This window comes from Gopherus flavomarginatus, chromosome 18 (assembly GCF_025201925.1).
Source record: "Gopherus flavomarginatus isolate rGopFla2 chromosome 18, rGopFla2.mat.asm, whole genome shotgun sequence".
Classification (NCBI taxonomy): domain Eukaryota; kingdom Metazoa; phylum Chordata; order Testudines; family Testudinidae; genus Gopherus; species Gopherus flavomarginatus.
This window is the reverse complement of record NC_066634.1, coordinates 2,985,947-2,998,080: the sequence shown is the minus strand read 5'-3', so window position 1 is coordinate 2,998,080 and position 12,134 is coordinate 2,985,947. Positions and strand designations below refer to the sequence as shown.

Sequence of the window (12,134 nt, the reverse complement as noted above, 5' to 3'; positions counted from 1 at the left end):
CCCAGCCCCTCCTAACTCCCATGCAGGTCCTACTGCCCCCAGACTCGCAACCCCAGCCCCACAGCTCACCGCCTTCAGACCCGACTGACCCCCTGCACCCAGCCCCACACATCACCCCCAGCCCCTGCTAACTCCCATGCAGATCCTACTGCCCCCCCGACTCCCCCCAACCCCAGCCCCACAGCTCACCTCCAAGCCCACCCTGACCGCACTATAACTCCATCCAGCCCCACACCACTCCCTAGGGACACCCAGCCCCACAGCTCTCCCGGGACCCATTAACCCCCCCCCCCACACACACACACACACAAACTCACAGCTCACTCCAGGACCCATTAACCTCACACACACGTCCAGCCCCACAGCTCCCCCACGCACACACACACACCAGCCCCACACTGGCCTATAGGGATCCCCAGCCCCACAGGTCACTCCCAGACCCCAACTCACCTCATCACCTAGCCCCCCCGGGAGCACCCCCTTCCCAGCCACCCAGCTCACCGTTCCCTACTCCCAGCCCCTCACCAGAGCTTCTCAGCCCCGGGACATCCTACTAACCCCCCTCCCAGTTCTACCTCTCCCCCAGGTATATCCAGACTCACAGTTCGGCCCCCCCAACACCATATGGGTATATGGAGCCCTTCATTTCACCCCAAGACCCCACTAACTCCCCCTCCCCCCCAATATCCAGAGTTACAGCTCACTCAGACATCCTCAGAGGCACCCCCCATTCAACCCACCGATCCTAGCCCAAAGCCCAGACCCCACCACCCCACTCCAAGCCCCCCCATCCCCTATTCACCCCTCTACACCTCAACCCACCCCTCACCCAGAAAGGTGAGTCTCCCTGAGGCCCCCACCCCAGCCCCGAGATCTCCCCCATCCCATAGCTCATCCCCCCTTCACCCCACTACCCCCCTACATACCTGCCATCTGCTGGGCCTGTGCCCTCCTGAGCTCTGCGGGTCCTGGCCTGCCCCCCAGCTACTCAGGACCTTATAAAGGTCGCACCCCGCGGGCTGCCCCCTCGCGCCATTGGCCCCCGGGCTCCCTCCACTCCCAGCCTTTCCTCCAATCAAGTTCAAGGCCCCCCCTCTCGCCCCCCAACTCTTGGAGAACAAAGACCCACCCAGCCCCTCCCTGGGTGATTCAGCTCTGGAGGGGGTGGGGGGCTGGATGGGCCATTGGCCCCTCATCAGCCAGAGACAATGGGCCTGGAGTGGTGGGTTGGGGGGGGTCTCTGCATACCACACTCCCTCCCCTAGCCCCATGGCCAGAGGGGTGGGGGTGGGGTCCACTGGGGAGCAGGCCGCTGGGGCCGGAGGGCTGAAGTCCTGAATGGGTAGGGGGAGTTGGGTGCCCAGATAGAGCCATGTATCCCCCTTACTCCCGCAAATCAGACCCAGAAGCCCATCTACCCTGCTATCAGGCCTCTGTCAGTAGCTCTGGGGAGTCCGGCCCTGCCCAGCCCCCCAAAGCTGGCTCAGACCTGGGCATGACAGGGGCAGCAGGAGCCTCTCCCCACCTGGAAACGGCGCTAGCACCCCACAGCTCCTATCCCCAGGGGTGCGGAGGGGGGAACCCTGGTGTCCTGGCCAAATCCTCTCCCACGGGAGTCCAGTTACTCTGCCCCAGAGGCAGCCGCACCTAGCACCATGATCATGTGGCCTTATGCGTGGGTGTTCCCCACCCGCCTCACCCCAGAGGTGGCTGCAGCTCAGCGCTGGGCGAGCCATCCTGGGTTAGTGGGTACAAACTGTTTCGGGGCCCTTTTGCAGCCTGGGGAAATCTTCAGTCCCAGCAGGACACCCCCTGGGTCAAATGAGCTCCCCCAATTCACCTCCGAAACCTCCGCCCAGCTGGAAGTGCCCAGAGGGGGGTGTATGCAGGCCCCGGTGCAGGGCAGGGGGGAGCAGCTCTGGGGCTGGGCCCTGATGGGGAGACATCTCCCCCTTTTGGTCCTGGGGGGGCAAGATGGGGGCTATTTGGATTTCCACCAAGCGGGGGAGATGCCTCCCTTGGCTCAGGGGGGTCCTGCATCTGAATGGGAGGGGGGCTTTGCCATGAACCCCAGAAGCTGCTCCAGGGAATCTCCCCAGCCTCCAGCAATGAACCCCTTTTACATCTGCTCCTGGGCCTCCCCCTGGGCAGAGGATCCCTCAACTCACAGACCCCCTCCATCCCATCTCCCGGGGAGGGGATCCCCCAGCTCACAGACCCCCCCATCCCATCTCCCGGGGAGGGGATCCCCCAGCTCACAGACCCATCCCAGCCCTTCTCCTGTGGAGGGGATCCCCCAGCTCACAGACCCCCCCCAGCCCTTCTCCCGGAGAGGGGATCCCCCAGCTCACAGACCCCCCCCATCCCATCTCCCAGGGACGGGATCCCCCAGCTCACAGACCCATCCCAGCCCTTCTCCTGTGGAGGGGATCCCCCAGCTCACAGACACCCCCCCAGCCCTTCTCCTGTGGAGGGGATCCCCCAGCTCACAGACCCCCCCAGCCCTTCTCCCAGGGAGGGGATCCCCCAGCTCACAGACCCCCCAGCCCTTCTCCTGGGGAGGGGATCCCCCAACTCACAGACCCCCCCCAGCCCTTCTCCCAGGGAGGGGATCCCCACACACACCTGGGGATCAGCCCCATTGACCCCACTATAGCTATGAAACCCATGGATCTTAGTTGGGGATCTGGCCCTCCCCCCCAACCCACCCGCCCCACTGATTGACCCCTGGGGGCCCAGCCCAGGCTGTTTGGGAGTCATTTATTAAGTTGTTGACCAAGGTCTGGGCTGAATGTTCCCCCTGAAGAGGGTGAATCCCCCCCCCCCCCAATTCAATCAGCTGGTCCTGGGTCAGTGGGTACAAGGCCCTTTCGCAGCCTGGGGAAATCTTCAGTCCCAGGACACCCCCTGGGTCAAATGAGCTCCCCCAATCCGCCCCTCCAACCTCCCTCCAGCTGGAAGTGCCCAGAGGGGGGTGTATGCAGGCCCTGGTGCAGGGCAGGGGGGAGCGGCTCTGGGGCTGGACCCTGACGCTGGGGCATCTCCCCTTTTTGGTCCTGGGGGGCAAGATGGGGGCTATTTGGATTTCCACCAAGTGGAGGAGATGCCTCCCTTGGCCTAGGGGGGTCCTGCATCTGAATGGGAGGGGGGCTTTGCCATGAACCCCAGAAGCCGCTCAAGGGAATCTCCCCAACCTCTGGCAATGAACCCCCTTTTACGTCTGCTCCTGGGCCTCCCCCGGGCAGAGGATCCCTCAACTCACAGACCCCCTCCATCCCATCTCCCGGGGAGGGGAGCCCCCAGCTCACAGATCCCCCCCCATCAGGGGATCCTCCTGGGGGGAAAATCCTGTTAGTCCCAAGCGGCCTTCTCTGGCCCAGCTAGGGAGCCAACAGGCCCGCCCAAGGGAGCTCCCCTGAAAAAATTAAACCAGGCCCAGCAAGGGGGGAAGATATGTGAAGGCCAAATGACCAGAGATTGAACCCAGGAGTCCTGGCTCCCAGCCCCCTGCTCTAACCATCAGACCCCTCCTCCCCAAGTCAGGGATTGAACCCAGGAGTCCTGGCCCCCAATACCCCCTGCTGTAACCACCAGACCCCACTCCCCTCCTGGAGCCAGGGAGAGAACCCAGGAGTCCTGGCTCCCCTCCCAACCACAAGCTGCCACTTCCCTCCCAAAGGAGAAGGGCCTTGGGCCATCACCCCACATCAGCTCCCCAAATCCCTGCAGGCCCTTTCTCCGCTGTGTCCCTCACTGCCCCCCCCATAGATTCCCCCCAAACTCTGGGATAGTGACCAGAATGCACCTGGCTCACGCTAACCCCAGCTATGGGCCAAGAAATCCTCCATCAGCCCCGGCTCCCTGCCTTGGCCCCAGGGCTGGGCTGGGGGTCTGAGTGGGTGGGGACAGATGGGCTGGGGTGAGGGGCAGCTCTGTGATGGGGGGCAGAGGGACTGTGATCAGGGCCAGCTCCAGAGATGTCACGGGGGGCTGACAGACTATGATGGGGGTGGCTCTGTGACCAGGGGCAGACGGGCTGTGATGGGGGATCTCTGTGACGGGGGCAGATGGGGTGTCATGGGGGGATCTCTGTGACGGGGGCGGATGGGGTGTCATGGGGGATCTCTGTGATGGGGCAGATGGGCTGTGATGGGGGATCTATGTGATGGGGGCAGACGGGCTGTGATGGGGGATCTCTGTGACGGGGGCAGATGGGGTGTCATGGGGGGATCTCTGTGACGGGGCGGATGGGGTGTCATAGGGGATCTCTGTGATGGGGTGGATGGGCTGTGATGGGGGATCTCTGTGACGGGGCAGATGGGGTGTCATGGGGGGATCTCTGTGACGGGGGCGGATGGGGTGTCATGGGGGATCTCTGTGACGAGGGCAGATGGGCTGTGATGGGGGATCTCTGTGACGGGGGCTGATGGGGTGTCATGGGGGGATCTCTGTGACGGGGCAGATGGGCTGTGATGGGGGGATCTCTGTGACAGGGGGCAGACGGGCTGTGATGGGGGATCTCTGTGATGGGGCAGATGGGGTGTCATGGGGGGATCTCTGTGACGGGGCAGACGGGCTGTGATGGGGGATCTCTGTGATGGGATGGATGGACTGTGATGGGGGATCTCTGTGACGGGGCAGATGGGGTGTCATGGGGGGATCTCTGTGACGGGGGCGGATGGGGTGTCATGGGGGATCTCTGTGATGAGGGCAGACGGGCTGTGATGGGGGATCTCTGTAATGGGGTGGATGGGCTGTGATGGGGGATCTCTGTGACGGGGCAGACAGGGTGTCATGGGGGGATCTCTCTGATGGAGGGGATGGGGTGTCATGGGGGGATCTCTGTGACGGGGCAGACAGGCTGTAATGGGGGATCTCTGTGATGGGGCGGATGGGCTGTGATGGGGGATCTCTGTGACGAGGCAGACGGGGTGTCATGGGGGATCTCTGTGATGGGGCAGATGGGGTGTCATGGGGGATCTCTGTGATGGGGCAGATGGGCTGTAATGGGGGATCTCTGTGACGGGGGCAGACGGGCTGTGATGGGGGATCTCTGTGACGGGGGCAGATGAGGCGTCATGGGGGATCTCTGTGATGGGGGCAGATGGGCTGTGATGGGGGATTTCTGTGACGGGGCAGATGGGGTGTGACAGGGGATCTCTGTGACGGGGTAGATGGGCTGTGATGGGGGATCTCTGTGACGGGGCGGATGGGGCGTCATGGGGGGATCTCTGTGATGGGGGGCAGATGGGCTGTGATGGGGGATCTCTGTGACGGGGCGGATGGGGTGTCATGGGGGGATCTCTGTGATGGGGGGCAGATGGGCTGTGATGGGGGATCTCTGTGATGGGGAGATGGGGTGTCATGGGGGGATCTCTGTGACGGGGCAGATGGGCTGTGATGGGAGATCTCTGTGATGGGGTGTCATGGGGGGATCTCTGTGACGGGGCAGATGGGCTGTGATGGGGGATCTCTGTGATGGGGCAGATGGGCTGTGATGGGGGATCTCTGTGACGGGGCAGATGGGGTGTGACAGGGGATCTCTGTGATGGGGGGCAGATGGGCTGTGATGGGAGATCTCTGTGATGGGGTGTCATGGGGGGATCTCTGTGACGGGGGACAGATGGGCTGTGATGGGGGATCTCTGTGACGGGGCAGATGGGGTGTGACAGGGGATCTCTGTGATGGGGGGCAGATGGGCTGTGATGGGGGATCTCTGTGACGGGGCAGATGGGGTGTGACAGGGGATCTCTGTGACGGGGTAGATGGGCTGTGATGGGGGATCTCTGTGACGGGGCAGATGGGGTGTGACAGGGGATCTCTGTGACGGGGGGCAGATGGGCTGTGATGGGGGATCTCTGTGATGGGGCAGATGGGGTGTCATGGGGGGATCTCTGTGACGGGGCAGATGGGCTGTGATGGGAGATCTCTGTGATGGGGTGTCATGGGGGGATCTCTGTGATGGGGCCAGACGGGCTGGGGTGGGGAGCGGCTCCGGGAAGGGGATGGGGGGGCCGATCTCTATTGTTCTCCCTGAGCCTTTGTCTCTATTTGCCTTTCTCCCCCCTCCCACTCCAGCTCATTTGCAAACTAATCCAGCTCAGCCCTGGGCCCAGATTCCTGCATATCAGTGGGGCCCGAGGGGGGTGGGCTGGGCCCAGCGGGGAAGGGGAAATCTGCTGTAGAAAGTCTAAAGACAGCTACAAGCCCATTTACTGGGGGGGGCTGGGAGCCAGGACTCCTGGGTTCTCTCCCTGGCTCTGGGAGGGGAGTGGAGTCTGGTGGTTAGAGTGGGGGGCGCTGGGAGCCAGGACTCCTGGGTTCTCTCCCCGCTCTGAGAGAGAAGTGGGATCCAGTGGTTAGAGCACTTTACATTTGGGGGTGATGGTTTCCAAGGCTCCCATGGGGTGAATGTGGGGGGTGGCTCTCTGTGGGGTGGAATTCTGGGGGTTCAGTCTGAGCGCCAGGGAAAAAGAGCCCCGTTTGGATTTCAGGGTGAATGTGGAGACTTGAGGGAGTCACAAGTGTAACTTTGGGGCTAAGGTGAAATGCGGGGTTCTCAGAAATGGAGGTTAAAATCAAGGCAGGGGTCTGAGGCTGGGGGGACAAGTTTTGGGGCTGGGACCTGAGTTTGGAGGTCCAACATGTGGCTGGGAGCTGAGTTGGGGGCAGGGGCTGAATTTGAGGGTGGCTGGGATGCAGGGATTTGGGGGGCCCAGAGGCTGGGATGGAAGTTATGTTGGGTTTTGGACAGGAGCTGAGTTGGGGGGCAGAGGCTGAATGTGAGGGGGCTGGGATGGAGGTTATGCTGGGGGCTGGGACAGGAGCTGAGTTGGGGGGCAGGGGACAAATGTGAGGGGGCTGGGATGGGGATTATGTTGAGGGCTGGGACAGGAGCTGAGTTGGGGGGCAGGGGCTGAATGTGAGGGGGCTGGGATGGGGGTTATGATGGGCCAGGGGCTGAATGTGAGGGGGCTGGGATGGAGGTTCTGTTGGGGGATGGGACAGGGGCTGAGCTGGGGGGCAGGGGCTGAATGTGAGGGGGCTGGGATGGGGGTTCTGCTGGGAGATGGGACAGGGGCTGAGTTGGGGGGCAGGGGCTGAATGTGAGGGGGCTGGGATGGGGGTTATGTTGGGGGCTGGGACAGGAGCTGAGTTGGGGGCAGGGGCTGAATGTGAGGGGGCTGGGATGGGGGTTATGTTGGGGGCTGGGACAGGAGCTGAGTTGGGGGCAGGGGCTGAATATGAGGGGGCTGGGATGGGGGTTATGTTGGGGGGAGGGGGCAGGGGCTGAGCTGGGGGCAGGGGCTGAATTTGAGGGGTTGGGATGGGCGTTATGTAGGGGGGTTGGGAGCTCAGTTTGGGGGGACTGGGGAGAGAAGACTGTTTGGGGGGACTGAGTTTTGGGGGGCAGGGGCCGAGTGTGGGGAGAAGACGCAGGAGGGGGGATGGGATCTAGTTTGGGGGCTCAGGGCTTTGCTTGGGGTGATTCCGAGGGGCCAGGGCTGGGCGAGGGGTCAGGCCTGGGGGGTCCCGCCCTGGCTGACTCTGGCTCCTGCTGGCCGGCAGCTTTGCATGCCAATAGCCGCCTGGAGCCAGGGCCCAGCCCCACACAATGGGCCATCTCCTGCCCTTTGATATGCGCAGCTGGGTGGGGAGCCTCATGGCTGGGCGGCGGGGGTGGGGGGGGAAGCTCTTAGACCTTTGGCCCAGAGATCTCTTCCTCTCTCCTCAGCCCCCCCACTCACCCTGACTGAGCCCCCAAACCTGCCCCCCGAACTCAGTGAGCCAGGCCTCCCCCCAGCTATGGGAGGGGAGTGGGGCCTGGTGCCTTGGGGGCGGGGGCTGGGAGCCAGGACTCCTGGGTTCTTTCTCAGCTCTGGGAGGGGAGTGGGGTCTGGTAGTTAGAGCAGGGGGGGCTGGGAGCCAGGACTCCTGGGTTCTCTCCCCGGCTCTGGGAGGGGAGTAGAGGCTAGTGGTTAGAGCAGGGGGGCTGGGAGCCAGGACTCCCCGGTTCTCTCCCCGGCTCTGGGAGGGGAGTAGGGGCTAGTGGTCAGAGTGGAGGGCTGACATGCCAGTCCTGGGCTGGAGAGAAGCGAGAGGCTTGTTCCACTTCGTCCCAGGCCTTGGCCACATGAGGTTCGATTCAGGGCGGGGGGGGGAGGATCTCCGTGCGACGTCCGGCCTCGGCCCGCGTGCGAGGGGCCCGTTCAGCCTGAACCGCCGGGGCCACGACGCAAGCTCCGAAGCCCTTGACGGTGCTTGAGTTACAAACTGATTTCAGCTCATGTAGGGTGATGCTCTGGTGTAGACAGGGCCTGGCTCCTAGCCTGGCTGGTTAGAAAGGGGCGGACGTGTGCCCGTGTCCCCTGGGGTGTAACCCAGCCGGCTCCTCACATCTAGAGCGAGCAGCGGGAGCCAGCTGGGCTCTGCCCTCCTGGGGTGGCTCAGAACTGGCCCCTCCCAGAGGGGAAAGGCACCAGGTCCTGTTCCCCACCCCGCAGAGCCAGCCAAGTCACCCTAAACCTACCCCTACTGGTCCCCACTCCCCTCCCAGAGCCAGAAGAGAATCCAGGAGTCCTGGCTCCCAGCCTCTTCCTGCTCTAACCACCAGACCCCACTCCCCTCCCAGAGCCAGGGAGAGAACCCAGGAGTCCTGGCTGGTCTGGGGCTGGCACTGGGGGCTGCCTGAAATCGTGTGAGAAGCTGCCCTGCTGAGCCCATGGACCGGGCGGGTTTGCGGGGGTCCTCACTGAGAGAGTCTTTGCAGCTTCCTAAACCCTTCTGCCAACAGCTGCCCAGACCCAGACAGAGATCGGGACCCCATCATGCCCGGCGCAGCCCAGACCCCGACCGAAATCAGGGCCCCAATGTGCCAGGTGCTGCCCAGACCCCAGCTGAGATCAGGGCCCCCTGTCGTGCCCGGTGCTGCCCAGACACACAGTGACACAAGCTCTCGCAGTCTAAATAGACAAAGAGTGGGAGAGAAAGCGAAGCCCGAAGCAGGGACATGACTTGCCTGGGCTCATCCCGCAGGGCAGAAGCAGAGCCAGGAAGAGAGGCCCCATGATTCTGGAGACTCTTGTTCTCTGCATCAGGCGGGTAAATTCGCAGCCTGATTTTCAAACGAGCTGAGCAGCCGACAGCTCTGCTTGATGTGAGGGCAGCCTGGGGCATTTCTGAGAAAGCACTCGCTCGACCAGCTCAGCCCTCCGGCCCACCTAACCTGGTTTTCCAGCTCCACCAGAGCCTGGCATCTGATGCTGCAGAGGAAGTCCTCGTAGTAGCAGAGGAGAGGTGATCTGCACCCCCCCACCCCTACCATAATCCCTACTACCCAGGCACTGGGTATGGTCAGAGTAAATTCAGAGTAAGGGCTGAGTAAACCCTGGGTGTGGGCCGAGTACATTCAGAGTAAGGGCTGAGTAAACCCTGAGTGTGGGCCGAGTACATTCAGAGTAAGGGCTGAGTAAACCCTGGGTGTGGGCCGAGTACATTCAGAGTAAGTGCTGAGTAAACCCTGGGTGTGGGCCGAGTACATTCAGAGTAAGGGCTGAGTAAACCCTGGGTGTGGGCCGAGTACATTCAGAGTAAGTGCTGAGTAAACCCTGGGTGTGGGCCGAGTACATTCAGAGTAAGGGCTGAGTAAACCCTGGGTGTGGGCCGAGTACATTCAGAGTAAGTGCTGAGTAAACTCTCATGGCCTATTGTAGCCTACAAAGTTAGGTCGATCTAACTACGTTGCTCAGGACTGTGAAAAAATTCAGATGTGAGTGTTGTAGTTAAGCCTATCTGAGCCTCAGTGTAGACACTGCTAAGTTGATGGAAGAATTCCCATTGTCCCGACGGTTCATTTCCCTTCCCATTAAAAACATACGTCCTATTTCCAGTCTGAATTCGTCTAGCTTCAACTTCCAGCCACTGGATCGGGTTAGAGCTTCCTCTGCTGGAGCGAAGAGCCTGTTATCAAATCTTTGTCCTCCACGTTGGTCTTTATAGACTGGGATCCAGTCACCCCTTCACCGTCTCTTTGTTCAGCTAAATAGACAGAGCTCCTGGAGTCTCTCGCTCTCAGGCCGGGTTTCTAACCCGTTAATCATTCTCATGGCTCTTTTCTGACCCTCCCCGACTGATCAACCTCCTTCCTGAACTGTGGCCACCAGAAATGGATGCAAGATCCCAGCACCAGCTGCCCTGGGGCCAAATCCAGAGACCAAATTGCCTCTCTGCTCCGACTCAACATTCCCCTATTTACTCATCCCAGGATGGCATTAGCTCTTTCAGTGCCAGTGTCACATTGGGAACTCCTGTTTGGCTGATTCCCTCCCCGCCCCGAATCATTTTCAGGATCCCAGCTTCCCAGGAGAGAGTCCCCCACCAGTGTTCCTGACAACATAGCTAATGTCGCTTGGGAGGTGGTGGCAGATATTGGCAGCAAAACTCACTGGGGTGACACTAGCAGTGCTAGCAAAGCATTTGCTCCATAAACAGGAGTTTATTAATAAACAAGACTAGGGCCAGAATAAACTCTCAGAAAGGGTTGAGGAAAAACAGCCGAGTAAGGACCGAGCAAACTCTGAGTAAGGGATAAGCAAAGTCAGAACAAGTTGAGTGAAGACTGATGAAACTTTGAGTAAGCACAGAGTAAATCTGGAGTGAAATCTCAAGGACCTCTGAGTAAGCACAGAGTAAACCTGGAGTGAACTCTCAACGACCTCTGAGTAACCACAGAGTAAACCTGGAGTGAATTCTCAACGACCTCTAAGTAAGCACAGAGTAAACCTGGGGTGAATTCTCAAGGACTTCTGAGTAAGCACAGAGTAAACCTGGAGTGAATTCTCAACGACCTCTGAGTAACCACAGAGTAAACCTGGAGTGAATTCTCAACAACCTCTGAGTAAGCACAGAGTAAACCTGGAGTGAATTCTCAAGGACTTCTGAGTAAGCACAGAGTAAACCTGGAGTGAATTCTCAAGGACCTCTGAGTAAGCACAGAGTAAACCTGGAGTGAATTCTCAAGGACCTCTGAGTAAGCACAGAGTAAACCTGGAGTGAATTCCCAACAACCCACAGGGACACGCCTCTTCATTCCCCACAGGGACACACCCCTTCATTCCCCAAAGAGACCTGCCTCCTCCCCTATCCCGGCCCTAGCCCTCCCCACTTGCCCTTCGGCCCTACCTCTCCTGAGCCCAGCCCCGCCACGCCCCCCTTAGCCTGCCTAGACTCTGGCGCAGGGCAGCCTTTATGTCCTGGTTGCGCAAACTGTAGATGAAGGGGTTGAGTGTGGGGGTGACCACGGTGTACATGACTGTGGCCAGCTTGTCCCTGTCCCCAGAGTAGCTGGCGAGGGGCCGGAAGTAGACGCTGATGGCAGTGCCATAGAAGAGCCCCACCACAGCCAGGTGGGCACCGCAGGTCTGGAAGGCCTTCCTGCGCCTCTCGGGCACCCGGAGCACGTCCCAGAGGATGCGGGCGTAGGAGAGGACGATGAGCAGGAAGGGCCCGATGACGAGGACACCCCCCTCCAAGAAGCTGAGTAGCTCGTTGAGCCGCTTCCGGGAGCAGGCCAAGGCCAGCAAGGGCTGGAAATCGCAGAAGAAATGCGGGAGGCGGGTGCGGCCGCAGAAGGAGAGCCGGGACATCAGCAGGGTGTGCAGCAGGGAGTGGAGATGGGCCAGCAGCCAGGAAGAGCCCACCAGTGCCTGGCGCCGCAGAGGGCTCATGAGGACGGCATAGCGCAAGGGCCGGCAGATAGCCAGGTAGCGGTCCAAGGCCATGACGCCCAGCAGGAAGTTCTCAGTGATGGCAAAGGCCACAAAGAGATACATTTGCACCAGGCACCCGATGTACGGGATGCCCTGGCGCCTGGCACGCAGGTTGGCTAGCATCTTGGGCATGATGGTGGAGGTGAAGCAGACATCCACCAGCGAGAGGTGGCTGAGGAAGAAATACATGGGGGAGCCGCGCAGGCGGGGGTCGGAGCGGGTCAGCAGCAGGATCAGTAGGTTGCCCAGCAGGTTGAGAAGGTACATGCAGAGGAAGAGGGAGAAGAGCAAGTGCTCCTGGCCGGGGTGGCTGGAAAACCCCAGCAGGAGGAAGTCGGGGTGGATGCTGCTGTTGGTGCTGTCCAT

At 61.1% G+C, this 12,134-nt stretch overlaps 1 protein-coding gene across 1 annotated transcript; it reads right to left on the bottom strand.

Moving 5' to 3' along the window:
* Positions 1–11,177: 11,177 nt before the first annotated feature.
* LOC127036888 (olfactory receptor 1361-like) lies at positions 11,178–12,134 on the bottom strand. Its single transcript, XM_050928158.1, has one exon. It carries the CDS (start codon positions 12,132–12,134, stop codon positions 11,178–11,180), a length of 957 nt encoding a protein of 318 aa, XP_050784115.1.